This window comes from Callithrix jacchus, chromosome 4, assembly GCF_049354715.1.
Source record: "Callithrix jacchus isolate 240 chromosome 4, calJac240_pri, whole genome shotgun sequence".
Lineage (NCBI taxonomy): Eukaryota > Metazoa > Chordata > Mammalia > Primates > Cebidae > Callithrix > Callithrix jacchus.
The window spans coordinates 70349851-70371781 of NC_133505.1; the positions used below are offsets into that span (position 1 = coordinate 70349851).

Sequence of the window (21931 nt, forward strand, 5' to 3'; positions counted from 1 at the left end):
CAAAGATGGGAAAAAAACAGCGCGAAAAGGAGGAAAACACCCGAAACCAGAACACCTCGCCACCTAGAAAGGACCAAAACTCCTCACCAGCAAGGGAGCAAAGCTGGACGGAGAATGACTGTGATGAAATGACAGAATTAGACTTCAGAAGGTGGATAATGAGAAACCTTTGTGACCTAAAAGAACATGTTTTAAATCAATGTAAAGAAACTAAGAACCTTGAAAAAAGATTTGAAAAAAGATTTGAGGAAATGATAACAAGAATGGATACCTTAGAGAGGAATATGAATGAATTAAAGGAGCTGAAAAACACAATACGAGAACTTCGCAAAACATGCACAAGTTTCAATAGCCGAATTGACCAAGCAGAAGAAAGAATATCAGAAGTCGAGGATCAACTCAATGAAATAAAACGAGAAACCAAGATCAGAGAAAAAAGCGCAAAAAGGAATGAACAAAGTCTCCAAGAAATGTGGGACTATGTGAAGAGACTAACCTACGTTAGATAGGCATACCAGAATGTGATGAAGAGAATGAATCCAAGCTGGAAAATACTCTGCAGGACATTATCCAGGAAAATTTCCCCCAACTAGCAAGACAGGCCAACACTCAAATGCAGAAAATACAGAGAACACCACAGAGATATTCCGCAAGAAGAGCAACCCCAAGGCACATAATCGTCAGATTCAACAAGGTTGAAATAAAGGAGAAAATACTAAGGGCAGGCAGAGAGAAAGGTCGGATCACCCACAAAGGGAAGCCCATCAGACTCACAGCAGATCTCTCGGCAGAAACTCTACAAGCCAGAAGAGAGTGGGGGCCAATATTCAACATCCTTAAAGAAAAGAACTTTCAACCCAGAATTTCATATCCAGCCAAACTGAGCTTCAGAAGTGAAGGAAAAATAAAATCCTTTGCAAACAAGCAAGCACTCAGAGATTTTGTCACCACCAGCCCTGCTTTACAAGAGCTCCTGAAAGAGGCACTACACATAGAAAGGAACAACCAGTACCAGCCATTCCAAAATCACACTAAATGCTAAAGAGCATCAACATAATGAAGAATCTACAACAACTAACAGGCAAAACAGCCAGCTAGCATCAAAATGGCAGTGTTAAACTCACACATAACAATATTAACCCTAAATGTAAATGGACTAAATGCACCAATCAAAAGACACCGACTGGCAAATTGGATAAAAAGCCAAAACCCAGCAGTGTGCTGTATCCAGGAAACCCATCTCACATGCAAGGATACACAAAGGCTCAAAATAAAGGGATGGAGGAAGATTTACCAAGCAAATGGAGAGAAAAAAAAAGCAGGAGTTGCAATCCTCATCTCTGATAAAATAGACTTTAAAGCAACAAAGATCAAAAGAGACAAAGAAGGGCATTACATAATGGTAAAAGGATCGATACAACAAGAAGAGCTAACGATCCTAAATATATATGGACCCAATACAGGAGCACCCAGATACATAAGGCAAGTTCTTAACGACTTACGAAGAGACTTAGACTCCCACACAATAATAGTGGGAGACTTTAACACTCCACTGTCAATATTAGACAGATCAACCAGACAGAAAATCAACAAGGATATCCAGGGCTTGAACTCAGACCTGGAGCAAGCAAACCTGATAGACATTTACAGAACTCTCCACCCCAAATCCACAGAATATACATTCTTCTCAGCACCACATCATACCTACTCTAAAATTGACCACATAATTGGAAGTAAAGCACTGCTTAGCAAATGCAAAACAACTGAAATCATAACAAACAGCCTCTCAGACCATAGTGCAATCAAGTTAGAACTCAGAATTTAGAAACCTACCCAGAACGGCTCAGCTTCATGGAAACTGAACAAATGGCTCCTGAACGTTGACTGGATAAACAACGAAATGAAGGCAGAAATAAAGAAGTTCTTCGAAACCAATGAGAACGAAGACACAACATGCCAGAATCTCTGGGACACATTTAAAGCAGTCTCTAGAGGAAAGTATATAGCAATAAGTGCCCATATGAGAAGAATGGAGAGATCCAAAATTGACACCCTATCGTCAAAATTGAAAGAGCTAGAGGAGCAAGATCAAAAAAACTCAAAACCCAGCAGAAGACAAGAAATAACTAAGATCAGAGCTGAACTGAAAGAGATTGAGACACGAAAAACCCTCCAAAAAAATCAATCAATCCAAGAGCTGGTTTTTTGAAAAGATCAACAAAATAGACAGACCACAAGCCAGATTGATTAAAAAGAAAAGAGAGAACAACCAAATAGATGCAATAAAAAATGATAAAGGGGAAATCACCACAGATTCCAAAGAAATTCAAACCATCATCAGAGAATATTACAAACAACTCTATGCACATAAACTAGTAAACCTGGAAGAAATGGATAAATTCCTGGACTCCTGTGTCCTCCCAAGCCTAAACCAGGAGGAAGGTGAAACTATGAATAGACCAATAACAAGGGCAGAAGTCGAGGCAGCAATTAAGAGCCTACCACACAAAAAAAGCCCAGGTCCAGATGGGTTCACAGCCGAATTCTACCAGACACACAAAGAGGAGCTGGTACCATTTCTTCTGAAACTATTCCAAATAATCCAAAAAGAAGGAATCCTACCCAAATCATTCTACTAGACCAATATCATCCTGATACCAAAACCCGGCAGAGACTCAACAAGAAAAGAAAACTTCAGGCCAATATCCATGATGAACATAGATGCAAAAATCTTCAATAAAATATTGACAAGCCGATTGCAACAGCAAATCAAAAAACTTATTGAGCATGATCAAGTAGGATTCATCCCGGGGATGCAAGGCTGGTTCAACACACGCAAGTCTATCAACGTAATTCACCACATAAACAGAACCAAAAACAAAAACCACATGATTATCTCAATTGATGCAGAGAAGGCATTTGACAAAATTCAACAGCCCTTTATGCTAAAAACCCTCAATAAACTCGGTATCAATGGAACATATCTCAAAGTAATAAAAGCTATTTATGACAAACCAACAGCCAATATCATACTGAATGGGCAAAAACTGGAAGCATTCCCTTTGATATCCGGCACTAGACAAGGATGCCCTCTGTCACCACTCCTATTCAATATAGTACTGGAAGTTCTAGCCAGAGCAATCAGGCAAGAAAAAGAAATAAAGGGTATTCAAATAGGAAAGGTGGAAGCCAAATTGTCTCTATTTGCAGACGACATGATAATATACCTAGAAGACCCCATCGCCTCAGCCCAAAAACTGCTGAAACTGATAAGCAACTTCAGCAAAGTCTCAGGATATAAAATCAATGTGCAAAAATCACAAGGCTTCCTCTACACCAATAACAGACTTAAAGAGAGCCAAATCAAGAATGAACTGTCATTCACAATTGCTACAAAAAGAATAAAATACCTTGGAATACAACTCACAAGGAACGTAAGGGACCTCTTCAGGGAAAACTACAAACCACTGCTCAACAAAATAAGAGAGGACACAAACAGATGGAGAAACATTCCATATTCATGGTTAGGAAAAATTAATATCGTGAAAATGGCTATACTGCCCAAAGTAATTTACAGAATCAACGCTATCCCCATCAAGTTACCATTGACTTTCTTCACAGAACTGGAAAAAACCACCATGAACTTCATATGGAACCAAAAGAGAGCCCGCATAGCCAAGTCAATTCTAAGCAAAAAGAACACAGCGGGGGGCATCACACTACCGGATTTCAAACTATACTATAAGGCTACAGTAATCAAAACAGCATGGTACTGGTACCAAAACAGAGATATAGATCAATGGAACAGAACAGAGGCATCAGAGGCAACACAACATAGCTACAACCATACAATCTTTGATAAACCTGACAAAAACAAGCAATGGGGAAAGGACTCCCTGTTCAACAAATGGTGTTGGGAAAACTGGCTAGCCATGTGTAGAAAGCAGAAACTGGACCCCTTCCTGACACCTTACACCAAAATTAACTCCAGATGGATTAAAGACTTAAACATAAGACCCGGCACCATAAAAACCCTAGAAGGAAATCTAGGCAAAACCATCCAGGACATAGGAGTAGGCAAGGACTTCATGAACAAAACACCAAAAGCATTGGCAACAAAAGCAAAAATAGACAAATGGGACCTAATGAAACTCCACAGCTTCTGCACAGCAAAAGAAACAGTCTCTAGTGTGAATCGGCAACCAACAGAATGGGAAAAAATTTTTGCAGTTTACCCATCTGACAAAGGGCTCATATTCAGAATATACAAAGAACTCAAACAGATTTACAGGAAAAAAACAAACAAGCCCATTCAAAAGTGGTCAAAGGATATGAGTAGACACTTTACGAAAGAAGACATATATGAGGCCAACAATCATATGAAAAAATGCTCATCGTCACTGGTCATCAGAGAGATGCAAATCAAAACCACATTGAGATACCATCTCACGCCAGTTAGAATGGCGATCATTAAAAAATCTGGAGACAACAGATGCTGGAGAGGATGTGGAGAAAAAGGAACACTTTTACACTGTTGGTGGGAGTGTAAATTAGTCCAACCATTGTGGAAGACGGTGTGGCGATTCCTCAAGGCCTTAGAAATAGAAATCCCATTTGACCCAGCAATCCCATTACTGGGTATATATCCAAAGGACTATAAATCGTTCTACTACAAGGACACATGCACACGAATGTTCATTGCAGCACTGTTTACAATAGCAAAGACCTGGAATCAACCCAAATGCCCATCAATAATAGACTGGATTGGGAAAATGTGGCACATATACACCATGGAATATTATGCAGCAATCAGAAATTATGAGTTCGTGTCGTTTATAGGGACATGGATGAATCTGGAGAACATCATTCTCAGCAAACTGACACAAGAACAGAAAATGAAACACCGCATATTCTCACTCATAGGTGGGTGATGAAAAATGAGAACACATGGACACAGGGAGGAGAGTACTAAACACTGGGGTCTATAGGGGGAAAAGGGGAGGGCCAGTGGGAGGGGGAGGTGGGGAGGGATTGCCAGGGGAGAAATACCAAATGTGGGTGAAGGGGAGAAAGCAAACAAAACACACTGCCCTGTGTGTACCTATGCAACTGTATTGCATGCTCTACACATGTACCCCAAAACCTAAAATGCAATAAAAAAAAAAAGAAAAAAAAATCGATTATGATTTGAGCATTTTCTATACCAGGTTCAGCAAATGTTTTCTATAGAAGATAAGGTAGTATATAATTTAGAATTTGTAATCAAAGAGAACATATACTCTGTACTTGTGGCTGAAGCAGCCATCCACCACACATACATGAATGAGTATAGTAGTATGTATGAGATGCACAAAACAGGCACAAGCCTGGATACTCTCCCACAGGATATATTTTTCTAACCTGTATCTATTCAATTCCAAACAAGTAAACTTACCAAATTACTAAATAAACTAAAAATGTACCAACTTAATCTTGTGATTTTAATGTGTCTTTCTGGAGTTACATTGGTTTATGTGTATTATTTTTATTTTTTTGGGAAAAGGGCTGTGAAATCTCCAACAGGCTCAAATCAAATGGAGTAAGAAAACATCTACTAAATTTTACAAAAAAATTATTTGTGTTCTTGCATAGAAATTGAACTCATAAATGGATTATATGTGTACTTTTTTCAAAAATTATATTCATTCACAATAATAAAAAATCAATTCTAGTGAGATACTAAGGAAAGTCTTTCCTATTAGCATTCCAAGGGTAATTCTAATCATACTGGTTGCCCTAAAGAACAAAGTGCCTTAACCTTAATGGTTTAGCACAGTAACAAGAGGTAAATTTATTTGTTTTTTTATTACTCAGTTTAATGGGGGTGTTTTTGATCCATGAGTATCTTTTTATGTAAGAACTAGGGCCCTGTACTCTTCCATCTTCTCGCTTTTCTCTAGTTTTTCAGACATCTCCCTTCCAACGAGAATGTAGAAGAAATTAAAAAAGGTAAAAATGCGAGATATTTTTATGCACCTCATTGGAAAATAAACACTTATATCGATATTCTGTTAGTCAGAATGGTGGTCTCATCTATATGCAAGATAATTAAGTTTGTGTCCAGGAGCAAAAGAAAAAGACAAACAGGCAGGCAGTTTCCGATATACAAGGCATGTTTCCAGCTGAAAGATGTATAAAAATATAAACTGAATTAGGATCTACTTACATCTAGGAGAGAGTATCTATACTGTAAATTTATTTATGTGATGTGATTACCAGAAAAATATTATACATTATTAGGCACATGCATTTTATAGTAGTTTAACCTTGTTTTTATTTTGTTTTGTTTTGTTTACATAGAGTTTCACTGAACATGTTAATGTGCCATATAAAGCTAAGGCACTACCATTAACTGAAGAATCTTTTTCATTATAATTAGATTAAAATATTTAATATATAAAGGTTAAAACATTTATGATTACCTAATATTTCTATTCATGCTTTACAAATTCTGTTTTGTCTTAATGTAAAATGTTTTGGTTTTGGCTTTTTTACTGCTTTTTATTTGTTTATTTTATAGATGGGGACTTAGTTTGTTGCCTAGGCTGGGGTACAGTGGTGCAATAATAGTTCACAGAAGCCTCAACCTAACAGACTCAAGCAATCCTCCTGCCTCAGCCTCCTGGGTAGCTGTAACCACAAGCATGCCACCTCACCCGGCCAATTTTTTATTTCTATTTTTAGAAACAGGGATTTGCTATGTTGACCTGGCTGGTCTAGAACTTCTGGCTTCAAGCAATCCTTTTGCCTCAATCTCTCAATGTGTGGGGGTTACAGGTGTAAGCCACTATGTCCAGCCTAATGTAAAATATTTTGAATCAGAAATTATTTACAATTGTTTATTTTTTAATTAAACATTTAGAGTAGTTTTAACTTCACAGAAGAGTTTGTTGCAAGGGCAGTACAGGGATCTTATATGCTCCTTAAGAGTTTATAACTCTTAGAGTTTCCACTGTGTTAATATCCTATGCTACTATAGTACATTTGTCACAACACATGAACCAATATTGATGTTATTAACTAATGTGTGTACTTTATTTGTATTTCCTTGGTTTTAAGGTAACGTGTTTTTTTCTGTTCTAAGATCTCATACAGGATACCATATTACTTTTAGAAGTAATATTTCCCTAGGCTTTTCTTAGCTTTCAAAGTTTCTCAGACTTTTCTTGTTTTTGATGAACTTAACAGACTTGAGAAATTCTAGTCAAGTATTTTTTGGAATGTCTGTCAACTGGGATTTTTTGATGACTAGACTTGGAAAACTTTTTGAAAGGAAGATGAGAGACAAAAAGTGCCATTCTCATCACTTCATATCAAAAGTTTATGTTATTAATATGACTGCATATGTTGATGTTCCCCTCCATCACGTGACTGAGGTAGCAATTATCTGATTTCTCCACTGTAAAGCTACTCTTTACTCCATGAATCCCGTTTACATGCCAGACTCTTTAAAAGGCCGTCACTATTTGCTGTCTAAATTTAAGGGATGCAGAGTGTTGTTCCATCTCATTAAGTTCAAAGTAACTACATAAATTACTTGGGATTGTTGTATATAAAGATGTGTCTATTATTTCTCATTTATTTATTCAATCATTTATTTCCATTACTATGGGCTCTTACCTATTTCTTTTTGGGTACCAATCAATACTCCTTTATTTTGGTCCTCAAATCATTCTAGCTTTGATCATTGGGAGCCCCTTCCATTGGCTCACTTTGATTTAATCTCATAGTTTTGTTTTTAAGTACATTCATATCTTCTAGCATTACAATATTATTCATGCTGCATTCCATGCCTTAGTCCTAAAATTAGCTAGATCTCTAAGGATACTTGTTTTTTTTTTTTAATTGGAGAATGTATGAGAAACCAAAATCTGGGCATTAGAAAAAACTTTGTTTTTATGATGAATTCTACCAGCCTGGGCAATACGATGAAATCCTGTCTCTACAAAAATACAAAAACTACCCTGATATGGTAGCATGCAACCGTAGTCCTATCTACTCAGGAGGCTAAGGGGAATATGTAAGCCCAGGACACAGAGGTTGCAGTGAGCTATGCTTGCACCAATGTACCCCAGCCTGGGTGACAGAGTAAGATCCTCCCTCAAAAAATAAAAAATGATATCTAGTATTTTTACTGAGATGACTTAGGCCACTCCCTCTGTATCTTTACAGATGCATAACTAAATAAGTATGTATTGCTATCCCACCTACCCAAACTTAAAATATTGTGTATTACATAAATATCACATATATGTTAAAACATTACTGGAAATTATAATTCAACAATTATTAACTTTTGGCAGACAGTATGGTATTAATATAACATTTCTCATTTAAATCACATTCAACCAAACAAGCCATGTTATTCTTATTTTAACAGTCAGAAAGCTATAACTTAGTGTGTTTAAATAGATATAAAATATTTGAAATGGGGCATGTAATCTTACATTTTTCCTAAGCCATTATAAGATACTTTCTAAGGTAAATAGTTATAACATTAAAAAATATCTAAATTAATTTCATTTAGTTGAACAGTTTCAAATGTCATAGCTAAGAAAGATACCAAAGCTCAAAGAAGTACTCCATGAATTAGTTTCTATATACTGGTTGCACTAATATATGAACATATTTATAAGAAAGAACAAGGATCTATTTAGTTTATAAAGGAAAAATATAATTCCTGAACTAAAGATATAGCATTATCAAAGTTGAACACTGACAAATTAAAGATGAATAGTTTAGAAAGAAAAAAGAGAATGTGACAATTTCATGAGAAATTAAATTACATGGAAGAATATTTTAAATATAACATGATAAGCTGTCAATATATTCCTTACTTTTTTATCTTTTGGTTTCATTGGTGACCTTTCAAATAGAAGAATAAGAAAGTCAGCTATTTTAGTTGCAAGTACACAAAGCCAATTTCAATCTAGTTTCTGCCTAAGGAATAATTGGTCGGTCACTTTAGAAGTTGACTTTAAGCAAATGAAGGACTGATAAAGTTGTTGGAAGACCCAAATGAGTTCAGACAAGAGACAGAAGTGCTTTTTAAAGTTAATTATGTTTGGTCTTCCTTATCCCTTGGCGTTAGAGTCACTACCTTTAAATGGAGGCACACATTGGCAAAGGTAATTACCAGGTTGGTCAGTACAGGTGGCTCCATTTTTGCAGGGATGTGAAGCACACTCATCTACATCTATTTTACATCTTGTACCTTCAAAAAATAATAAAAAAGATGTTAAGTGTTAACAAGGCAGGCATGTACTAAGTTGTAATTCTTTAATTTGCACAAGACTTTAATCCACTTAGGATGATACCCGAAACTGAATTTATTAGATAAAGATGCCACATACATTACTGTCAGAATCCATTTATTCCACCTTGCTACAAACTGTAATAACGTCTCTTAGAATTACAAAATGCAGGCCGGGCGCGGTGGCTCACGCCTATAATCCCAGCACTTTGGGAGGCCGAGGCGGATGGATCATGAGGTCAAGAGATCGAGACCATCCTGACCAATATGGTAAAACCCCGTCTCTACTAAAGATACAAAAAAAAAAAAAAAAAAAAAAAAAAAAAAAAAAAAACATTAGCCAGGTATGGCGGCACGCGCCTGTGGTCCCAGCTATTCAGGAGGCTCAGGTGGAAGAATCGCTTGAACACAGGAGGTGCAGGTTGCAGTGAGCCAGATTGTGCCACTGCGCTCTAGTCTGGTGACAGAGCAAGACTCCATCTCCAAAAAAAAAAAAAAAAAAAAAAAAGGAGAGAAAATTACAAAATGTAGACTAATCAGAGTTTGTAGGCATGCAAAGTGTCTTTAGATGTGAACTAATTTTTTTGTTTGTTTTTGTTTTTGGCTGGGGAGTCTAGAGATAAAGTATATATTTCAGGTTACTGGAATGCAGCTAAGCTAAAAATATAAAAGAAAGTAATGAAAATAAAATATTGGTGAATCAATAACATCCTGATACATGTCCCTGAGAGCTAATTTTTTTGTTTGTTTCAAGACAGAATTTTGCTCTATTGCCCAGGCTGCAGTGCAGTGGGGTGATCTTGACTCACTGCAACTTCCGCCTCATGGGTTCAAGAAATTCTCCTGCCTTAGCCTCCCGAGTAGCTAGGATTACAGATGCACATCACCATGCCCAGCTAGTTTTTCTATTTTTAGTAGAGACAGGGTTTTACCATATTGGTCAGGCTGGTCTTGAACTCCAGACCTCAGGAAACCTATCTGCCTTGGCCTCCCAAAGTAGGCCACTATGCAAGGCCTTAAATGTTCTTTATAAAACAGTTATTTAATGTTATTTACCAATAAAGCCATGGGTAATGAGTAGATGCAATTGAAACCACCCATGAGCTTTGTAGATATAATATTATGGTGCCAGTGTAATCAATTACATTTTTTTCTAGTAATTTTACAATGTAAACCTACACAGAAAGAAAATAAATATCCATTAATACATACTCCTGGCATTTTCTAAACTTGTCCAATTCATATTTTTAATTCATCCTCCACTTAGAGCTGACCTTTAATATTGTACTATTTAGATTGCCTCTTAATTTCCCAACAGTTGAAAATTATAGCCTCAAATGACACTAAATTGAGTTTTATGACTTATGAAAGCTAATTTTCTTACCAGTTCATAACAATAATAGAAAATTGACACTGACACATTGCAAATTATTAGCAAATTATAAGAATGAAAACATTTCTTCTGTTTTTTAAAATAATTCTCTAAAACAGTAACATGAATTTAGAAAGAAGAAAACATACATCTAATAGGAATCAATATATGAAACAGAAAATATGACTATAATCACTAACAAAATAAAATATTCAGTGAAAAACTGATACTAGAACATCAAGTTAAACTGAGAAAAAAGTATTAAAAAGAATTATGTGAATGAATATTTTTTAAACCTTAAATACATTCATTTGGTTATGAGTCAGTTTTTAAGAAAAATAATGACACAATATAAAAGCCTTTACAAAAGGAAAAAAAATGTGCTTTATATACTAAATATTTCTATCTCTGTGACAATGTAAAAATGTAGTTAGAATAATCCAAGCATCAATTATGTATTATTCCACGGAAAAATAATATGCATTCACATGAGACAAATAATATTTTCTAAAATTAAAGAATAACTTCGATCTCAAGTTAAACTTCAGTGATCATAGTTATGGTTAGCAAGCCTGCCTGACTTGAAATTCATTTTGACAGTCAAGCTAAAGGGCCTGTGAAGGTAAACACAAGTACTACAATTTGAATAGTGATCACTTAGGCATTCATCCACCTTAATCTCACAGTTATTACTTACAAAATGCAAAGAATTCAGTTCATTATAAATACATCACTGATGCAACATGCAACTAAGTCTAACATTATTTTTAGTATATATAAGATATTCAAATAGGCTGCAAAAAGTCAATGTATTCTAGAATGCTATGAAGTATTTATTCTTTTTGCTTTTATTTTTTCTTTTTATTTTGTTTATTTTTGTTTTGGTGTGGAAACATCAGCTTACTGTCATCTCAGGAAACCAAAGAAAACTCAAATTTCCATTATTTCCTTAAAATTAAAACACGCTTATACATTACTGTATCGTGTCAATCAAATTGACTTTGATATCTCTTTATTCAAAAGCATCGTATGATACACATTTGGGTATGATCAAAAAAACCTCTCAGCTTCTGTTTCATTAACTATGAACAAAACTAATTCACATATTCACAAGTTATTTTAGATATTACTTTAAAAAACAGTGGCATATTTTCAGCAAAATTACTTAAGGAAAGAACATGTCATGGAATTTATCTTTCATTTACCTTCATTACTTGTCATCTGAACTTCCTTTGAAAACTAAGAAGTTATCTACTTAGTGACTCTTTGATGAAAGTGAGAGACCACCTCTCAATATGGAAGGTAAAAATGCAAATTAGTTTATTTCCCAGGCTCCAGTACCCCTACATGTTAGTATGTAGTCAAAAGGTGGTTTATCTGATGGACCCACTGTGAAATTTGAAAGTAAGTTGGTGATGTAAAGCAGCATCGATTTAAGATAGCTCTTTTTATACAGGTGGGAGTGCCACAGAAATCATAACCAAATTTCAAGGGCCTCACTGACTGTACTGCCATAGAGTCATCTAGTGTTAGTGGCATCCCTCCCCCAATGATACTGTGACATCATATTTGGTGTGTCCCTGTCTGCTGCTTTGGGGCTGTCTATATCAGTTTTCCAAATCTGATTCTACAGACTTCTACAGGTTCTAATCTTTCAATAATCTGTAAATTAAATCCTTCCCTAATTAAGCCCACCTGAGTAGATTTTGAGCAACTACAATGAATAACTCTATTATTGGTATTACAGTTTATTTTTGCCAATGTTATTAAATATTATATTTACATTTTACAGATGAAACAAGCAGGAAATTTCTAAAGAATTTTCAGTTATTTTAGTATATATGTTAAAGTTAATAAACCATTTTTGTTAATCTATATGTTATTTTCTTCTATTTTCAGTAACAGAGAGGGTTATATCTACCAACTATAAAAGTTAGAAAAATTCTTTTATTTTTTCTTGGGATTTCTTTGCCTGGGTTTTCTTTCTAGGTAATATTGATCTCATAGAATTACATGGAAAGAGTTCTTTCTCCTTTTTTGGAAAGAGTTTGTATATGGTTAGTATTTTCTCTTTAAATATTTGATCACACACACCAGTGTAATCATCTGAGTCCTTGCATTTTTGGTTTGTGATTATCTATTATTTATCAGTCTCTTGTTGTGTTTGCTGTTTTTTTCTATTTGTCCTTAAGTTTCTGTAACTTGTGTCTTAGAATTTTTATATTACTTCTAAGCAAGGTAATTTGTTGGTATAAAATTATTTTTTATGATATTTTTAACATATTTGTCGTGTTGAGACAATTTCCTCGATTCCGTTTTTTTTTTTTTTTTTTTTTCTTTTTTTTGAGATGGACTTTCACTCTTTACTCAGGCTGGAGTGCAATGGAGCGATCTCGGCTCACCGCAACCTCTGCCTCCTGGGTTCAGGCAATTCTCCTGCCTCAGCCTCCTGAGTAGCTGGGATTAGAGGCACACACCACCATGCCCAGCTAATTTTTTGTATTTTTAGTAGAGACGGGGTTTCACCTTGTTCACCAGGATGGTCTCGATCTCCTGTGATCCACCCGCCTCAGCCTCCCAAAGTGCTGGAATTACAGGCTTGAGCCACCACGCCCGGTCCCGATTCTTATTTTTGATAATTTGTGCCCTCTTGCTCTCCTTCCTTAGTCTAGCTGAGTTTGTTGTTGCCTTCAAAGAACCAACTATTACTATTTTTTCTATTTTATTGACTTCTGAATCTTGTCTTAGTTTCCCTTTTCCACTTACTTTGGATATAAATTGCTTTTAATTTTTTAGCTTAAGGTAGAAACATAGATTATTAAATTTAGGTATTTATTTCTTATGTAAGCACTGAAAGCTACATATTTCTATCTAAGCACCTCTTTAACTCAGTGTACATTTGGGTATTTTATATGCACATTCATCCCACAAAAGAAATTTTCTAATATTCCCTACACTATCTTCTGTGACCAATGGGTTATTTATAAGTGTTGTTCATTTTCAAGTACTGGCATATTTCCCACATCTTTTAGGTACTGATTTGTAATTAATTCAATTGTAGTTTTGTTTTACATAAAACATGCAGCCCACATGAGGAATGCTCTGTGTACATTCACGGAATGTACATGTAAGAAGGAATACATATTTTGCTACTGATAGAGTTTACTGTAACTGCCAGTTAGACAAGTTGGCTGATTTACAACTCTTCCATATATTTACTGATCTTACATATAATTGTCATATTAATTATAAGGTTACTGAAATCTCCAACTATAATTACTAAATTCTGTATTTCTCCTATTAGTAGAGATGGATTTTGCTTCATGTATTTTTGTGTTTGGTTGATAGACATGTATACATTTATTATTGTTACAGCTTTTGATCATGAAATTTTCCTTGTTGCTAAAAAATATTTAAAGCTGATTTTGTCTGATATTAATTAAGCCTCCCCACCCCACTCTCTTATGTTTACCAGTTACATGGTGTATTGTTTAAAGATCATGTTACTTTTAACCTATTGAGTCTTCAAATATAAGCACAGAGTTTGATTTTTTTTTTTTTGGTTTTTTTTTTGAACAGTCTGGCAAATGTGTTGCCTTGTGATTGAAATGAGCCCAGTGTTAGTTTTAGCAGACAAAACTTGAAATCAGCAATTATGTTAAAGGAATTAAAGAAAACTATAAAGATTAAATTAAAATATAATATGAAATCACAATAGAAAAGTTAAAAAACTATAAAATATGTGTTATTTAATAGATAATTAAAAGGAAATTCTACAACAGAAAATCAAGGTAAGTGTTTTTGTTTTTTGTTTGAGATGGAGTCTTCCTCTGTCACCAATTTGGAGTGCAGTGGCACCAACTTGGCTCACTGCATCCCCCGCCTCCCAGGTTCAAGCGATTCTCTTGCCTCAGTTTCCTGAGTAGGCTGCAACTACAGGCATGTACTACCACACCAGGCTAATTTTTGTACTTTTAATACAGATGGAGTTTTGCCATGTTATCCAAGCTGCTCTCGAACTCCTGATCTCAGGTGATCTGCCCGCCTTGGCCTCCCGAAGTGCTGGGATTACAGGTATGACCCACTCTTCCTGGCAGAAGTATTTTCTGAGTTCAGTAGCAGATATAAAATGCCAGAAGGAAGAATCAGTAAATTTCAAGATAGATCCAGGGAAATTACATGTGATATCTAGAACCTACTGTCACCAAGTGGAATGAGAAACAATCCCAGAAAAGTTCACTTTACTGATAAATAATTAAACATTTTGCATTACATGAAAATAGATTAATACATTTTTCTCTTTATCTGCCACCATCATCTTGCATTTTCAAAAGCTTTATCCATTTAATTTTTCTTCTTTGCATTCAGGGTTTCTTATACTGATATAAGCACTATCTCCACATCCATAGCTCAGATCCTAACTTTTTTCTCATGTCTTAATGCCATTTTCAACTTAAATCTTGTCATATGCTTACCTCAAATAACACATCTCACAAAACCAAATCTTTCTCTAATTGAATGCTATTATTTTCAGTGTATTATAATTCATTTATTTGATGATAATTTACTGATAGCTCCTTAGGTGAAAAATTCACGATTTTAGGTTGTTTGGTTTGTTCCATGTCTGAAAATTCAGAGATGAATGTCCATTACTAATTATAACATATACCAGCAAATTATATTTGCAGAGAAGATTTTATGCAAAACATTATCATTTTTGTGTGTCTCTGTCATGTTTTTCCATTCTTCATCAGGAATCATAGCCATACTTGAACATTTTAGCACAGTGAAAAGGTGTAAGTCTTATTAAAAAGAAATGAGGCAGATGAAACCTTCACATTAAGAACATGTTTGTGTCATACAAATAAACATCATTCAGATAAATCATGATTGTTACATACCAATTTAATCAGTTTATTTTTGGGAAAGAGTTGTTGTCCAGTCTAGTAAAGAAAATAAAACTACTAAATCCTAGATTAAAAATTAGATTTATGTATTTTCTACATATACCAATATCTGAATGAAAATTCAACATTTTAAATTTTACATGTTTATAAATATATGTTTTATATATTTGGGTGTTATATAATTAAGAAAAATTTTCCTCAAAATATTTTCACTGAAATTTTTCAATTCATATACATGTATATACATGTGTATTAGTTTTACACACATTCATTGCATAGCTTATAATTATAGAAATATCTGCTTTTCTTATTTACAAGTATTTAATTATATATTCTGAGTAATTGCTCTCTATTGCATGCTTAACCTAAACATTCATCTTTCTGCTCTCTGAAAAATCCTTTAAAGTGTCAGTAAGTAATTTTAAAAGAACTCAATATTCAAGAGCAAAGACATTGATGGAAGGAGGGTGTCTAGAGTAACTGGTTATTTCACAAATTTCAGTTTGATAGAGGATTACAGAGATTAGGAGAAGAAACAAACAAATCTGAGGTGGCATCAGAAATGGAGTGATCTTCATTCCTGAGTCCTAGAAACAGATAAAGTACCCACCTTTGGATTTTTTTTTTTTTTTTTTTGAGACGGAGTTTTGCTCTTGTTACCCAGGCTGGAGTGCAATGGCGCGATCTCGGCTCACCGCAACCTCCGCCTCCTGGGTTCAGGCAATTCTCCTGCCTCAGCCTCCTGAGTAGCTGGGAATACAGGCACGCACCACTGTGCCCAGCTAATTTTTTTTTTGTATTTTTAGTAGAGACGGGGTTTCACCATGTTGACCAGGATGGTCTCGATCTTTTGACCTTGTGATCCACCCACCTTGGCCTCCCAAACTGCTGGGATTACAGGCGTGAGCCACCACGCCCGGCCCCCTTTGGATTCTTAATGAAATTCAATGGACAATAAAGTGGTTTCAAAATTTATAATCATTTTTCTCAAAGAGAGAGAGATAAATATCACACCTACAAAACAAGAATGAGATTATAAGGGGAAAATTCAAAGAATAAAAAGACACATAAGTATTAGCAGTAAAGTTGTGGAAACAAAATCCATGATAAGAGTAAAAAAATAGAATGAAAAAAAACTTGCAATAATGTATTGCAAAACCATACCAAATTAAGTTATATATAAGAACAATTCAAGAGGTCCAAAAATCACACCGAGTAATGAATAAAAACAAAACTTCTCAAATATTCTCAAGAAGTTACTTTAAGATATACACTAGAAAGATCAGTGAGATAAATATAAGAGAGAAGTGGAATATGAAACTATTTATTTGAGAAATTCAGTGACGAGATATTCTATAATAGCTGAGACACTGACTGTCTCAGAAACTGAAGTCAGTGAACACTGAAGAGATTATTGTTTCAAGAAAGGTTCTGCAGTTGTATCCATCATACTTATAAAATGAGTATGAACCTGTAGTGTATTTGTAATTTAAAGTGATATTAATAAACAATTATTAAAGATTAACAATTTAAGTTAGATCATTACTAATTAATTTTAAATTAAGAATCCAATAAGAAATTTGAGCAGAAATTTTTAAAATGCTCAAAGAAGGCCATGGTCCAAATATAAAGCAAACTAAATTAAGACATGATTTGAAAAATCTATTCAGGGTATAATAAAATAAATTGGCCGGGTGCAGTGGCTCACGCCTGTAATCCCAGCACTTTGGGAGGCCGAGGCGGGTGGATCACGAGGCCAAGAGATCGAGACCATCCTGGTCAACATGGTGAAACCCCGTCTCTGCTAAAAATACAAAAACTTAGCTGGGCATGGTGGCACCTGCCTGTAATCCCAGCTACTCGGGAGGCTGAGGCAGGAGAATTGCCTGATCCCAGGAGGCAGAGGTTGCGGTGAGCCAAGATCGCGCCATTGCACTCCAGCCTGGGTAAAAAGAGCAAAACTCCATCTCAAAAAAATAAATAAATAAAAATAAAATAAAATAAATTGCTTTGTCTTAAAGCTAGGAAATGTTGTCCTTCAAAGGGACCTGGATTACAAAATGGCATATATAGTCTAGCTTCACTTTGGCAGTAAAAAATATGAATATATACTTAATAATGTAAATGTTTATTACTGATTTTCCATTTTTAAACTCAACATTTAAACAAAACACAAAACCTTTCATTATACTTAATATATTTGAGTGTAATATAGTCAAATAATGGCAATGTAAATATAGACTACAGGTCATAGAATTTAGTAGGTGGAAAGGTTAATAGGGAGACAGGTAGATAGAATAGTATGGGCACTAATTCCCTTAATTTTGATAAAAGTCCAGATAGTTGTTCTGGATTTAATTAAAACATATAATATTAATGTATTATTTAAGTTCATGTAGTCAACCTAAGAATTAAAATTAATAACAGAGGCTGGGCATGGTGACTCATGCCTGTAATTCCAAAACTTTCGGAGGCTGAGGCAAGCAGATCACTTGAGGTCAGGAGTTCCAGCCTGGCCAACATAGTGAACCCTGTCTCCACTAAAAAATATATACAAAAATTAGCTGAGTGTGGTGGTAGGCACCTGTAATTCCAGCTACTGGGAGGATGAGGCAGGAAAACTGCTTAAACTCTGGAGGTAGAGTCTGCAGTGAGCCAAGATCACGCAAATGTACTCCAACCTGGGCAACAGAACAAGCCCACATCTTTAAAAAAAAAAAAAAAAAAAAAAAAAAAAAACTACTGACAAACTTGGAGAGGAAGTTGGTGTAATTGGTTTACAAAAGATTTATCTTTCACAATAGAAAGCCAATAAATTAAATATGCAATTATACCTCAAATTTAAAAAACAGATGTTTGAGCAAATCAAAGGAATAACAGAAAGAATAAAATAAGGCAGTATTTTTAAAAGTTTGTCTCTTTTAGCAGACTTAAAGGTAAGAAAAATTAGTTTGGGAATCCATTGCTTTTTATTGGGAATTCCGTTGATTTTCATCTACCATGTTTAATACATGTTTTTTCTAACTTTTTGAAATATTGCAATGTTTTCAATAATACCTTGTGAAAATGTTTCACTTGTCCTGAAACACCTGAATTTAAATGGATAAATATATACAAGGTTAGTTTGACATTCACGAACATGACTAGTTCTCTGAGTACCATTAAGTAAACTAGGATCTATAATTTTCAGTTTTATAATAAAAAACACAAAGAAGTTAAAGGTATGTTTAAATCTCAATTTAAAAACTCAATTTTCTATCATGCTATATGTAAAGCTTTCTGTGATACACTTACCATATTTGATTCTTACAACATTTCATGAAACTATTCCATTTAATTCTAGCAAATTCATTTCACTATATTTTTGGGTTAATTTCTAATCAGTTCCTCTACTTGAATAAGGAATGCGTCCATAATACTGATAGTCTATGAAAATAATGAATCATATAGCAGCAAAAATATTCATTGAACAAGAGATAAATGTGAAAAAAAAATAAGCTCCCTTAGGAGAATTTAAAATCCGATGTTTGTCAAATATCCTTACAAATTCTCTAACAAATTTATACATATAACTTAACTGTTGGAGAACCTGCAGCATAGCATTTCTATTCAACTAAGTTATAAATACAGTAGCTTATACGCCAAAACAGGGCATGATTTCCATCTTACAAAACAAAAAAAAAAGCATTGTTTCTTTACCTGTGAAAAATACTGTATTGTTTCTGTGCATCTCTTTTGCTGTTATTTTAGATACCAGGGATTTTCAGAGAATAACTTTGTTCTTCTAAAATTGCCTATTTTCGTGTACTGTTTATGTATCTTTGTGTCAAACCAGCTGAGTCACTGGTTTTATAACTTTACATCTGCTCACTTCTGTAATTCTCATAACAACCTTATGAAGGAATGCCATTATCTCCTTTTAAAGGTATGTGATTTAAATGAATAGAAGTTATACAACTTGTTATGTATCTAATCTGGTACGCAATAGACTTGTATTTTAATTCTAAGCAATCAGCTGCTGATTGTCTCATTATTTATACTTCATTTTAATAGGATCTCTACTCCATAGAATCATCTATTTCTGGTTATTCATGTACTTAGAATAATTCTTTTGGTTAAAAAGTGGCATGTAGCTTTCCCTTCAGCTCCTATTCTGGCTTTATCTTGCTGTTAACATGCTACCTGTTATGATGTCTCCTGCTAAGTGCCTTGGGCCAATCGAATCTAACTGAAGGAGTTTTACCAAGCACCACTTCAAATAGCTGAGAAAAAAGTTCCAAAGCAAACCAATCCTGGATACTTACTGTGGTTATACCAAACCAACTGGCAATCTATTATGCTCCCATCTGTGTATTCAGGACAGGCCTTGTACTGAAGACTATTTGAGAACAGATGAAATACAACTCAAGAGTTAAGCTAGAGACCACTGAAACTTCATACAGCAGTGAACAATTGACTTTAAACAAATGTTCAAGATGAGATCATTTAATTTAGTAGAAATTGAGAAGCTTATTGTCACAGCAGAAGTTTAAGGAGAAAAAGTTAAACAATGGAGAAAGATTTTATTCAAGGCTATGCAATGAAGGAGAGAAGCCAAAAATCAGTCTGATCTTGACTCCACTGTAACAATGGGCGAGAGTGTTTTTAAGAGCTGGGGTGAGAGAGCTCGTAGGTCACATGCATTTCCCACTTAGCCTTAACCAAAAGAAAATTAGGGTTTTTCTTTTTCAATCTTCAAGTCAGGAGATAGTTTTACAACTTGAATCAAGGTGCCTAACAAAATTAGTCTCCTACCCTCCTAAAGAGCCTGGGAGATACAGATGCTATCTTCCTCAGTGATTACACTTCAAAGGGATGTTTCCCAGGTCCTTGAGAAAGACAGTCTGGGTTCTTAAATAAACAAGAGGCTTTTAAAAAGATTTATACCCCAAAGAGGCAAAGAAATAATTTATAATTACTGGGTTCTGAAGTAAATTCTCTAAGAAAATGGAGGGGAGGAACTTCTATGGTTAGATCATTTGGATCCTGTGAAGAAGTAACAAGATAAGAAGGTAAGGAAGAAACTGTCTAAAGTTTAGTCACGGTGAGGGAAACCATAAGGCTGTCTTGTGAGAAATACCCCTGGTGAAGATTCCTACAGTCCTCAAGTTCCCAAAGAGTGGAAGGAAACAATGAAATATTTATTTATAATATTAACATAATACACACATATACCTTCTTAATTAACATGATACCCTTCTAAATTTCTGGGGAAATATGTGTGAGAAGGTATGTGTATGTATATACATATATATATACACACACATATATATACATATATACACACACACACCTTCCTCTGAGGTGTGTGCGTGTATATATATGTATACACACATACACACAGACATGTAATTTCTTAAAAATGTATTCTTATAAAAAATACCTTCTAGTATCCATGGCACTTAGAATAGCTATGGTCTGATGTTAGTGCTCAAGAAAACATTGGTTAAATGAGTGAAAAATTAACAGACTAAATGCAGATAAATGGCAATGATATTCTATCTGTAAAGAACAGGTAATCATTTTTCATCCTGTTTAGGACAAATCATTAACAAAACAATAAAATTCCAAATGATGTAATAAATATCATAACGAATGCCAGGAACAGAATTTGTGATTGACTCTTTCCAATTTCAGATTGTGTTCCACATGACTTGGCAACAATAGGCTGCATTTAAGGTGTACATATATATAATTTTAGAGCTTTTACTGCCAAAATGTAGATTGAATTTAAATGAGATTTCAATTTGATCCAGTGAGCTGTAGTAAAATCTCCACTTGTTTGACAAGTAAATTATTAAGCATAAGTAGTTTGAACACATTCAATAAAATAGCATTCATGTATCCTTTTAGTTTCTAGGTAGACAAATTAAATAATCAACATTCTACCTCTCATTATTTTAACATAGACTGAGTTTTAGAGCAGTTTTAGGTTCATGGCAATATTAAACAGAGGATACAGAGATTTCCCATATACTCATTCACTGCACACATGTGTAAGTCTCCCATTTTCAACATTCCCCACCAGACTGGGGACACTTGTGACCATTGATGAACATATATTGACATATTAAACACTTTAAGTTTTGTGTGTTAATTTCTAAATAATTATTTTCCTCTTACATATTTCTAGGTTTATGTTTCAATTCTGCCTAAAGTACACAAACACATACACTTAATTTCATTTTTAATTGTTTAGATTTTAATCTGTTTCTTAATATTTACTTCCCTCATATTTCTTCAATTGCTTGCATCATCTGGGCTAACTCACAGTGACACTTTTCTACTTATAGGAACCATCACATAGGAATAATCCAGTGA

The 21931-nt window shown here is 34.6% G+C and overlaps 1 protein-coding gene across 1 annotated transcript in view; it reads right to left on the bottom strand.

Moving 5' to 3' along the window:
• EYS (EGF-like photoreceptor maintenance factor) overlaps window positions 1-21931 on the bottom strand; it is a 1911700-nt gene that overhangs the window by 1423469 nt on the left and 466300 nt on the right. The window contains exon 10 of the mRNA XM_035296026.3: window positions 9176-9253. Within this exon, the coding sequence (XP_035151917.3) occupies window positions 9176-9253 (78 nt within the window). The remainder of the gene's footprint in view (window positions 1-9175; window positions 9254-21931) is intronic.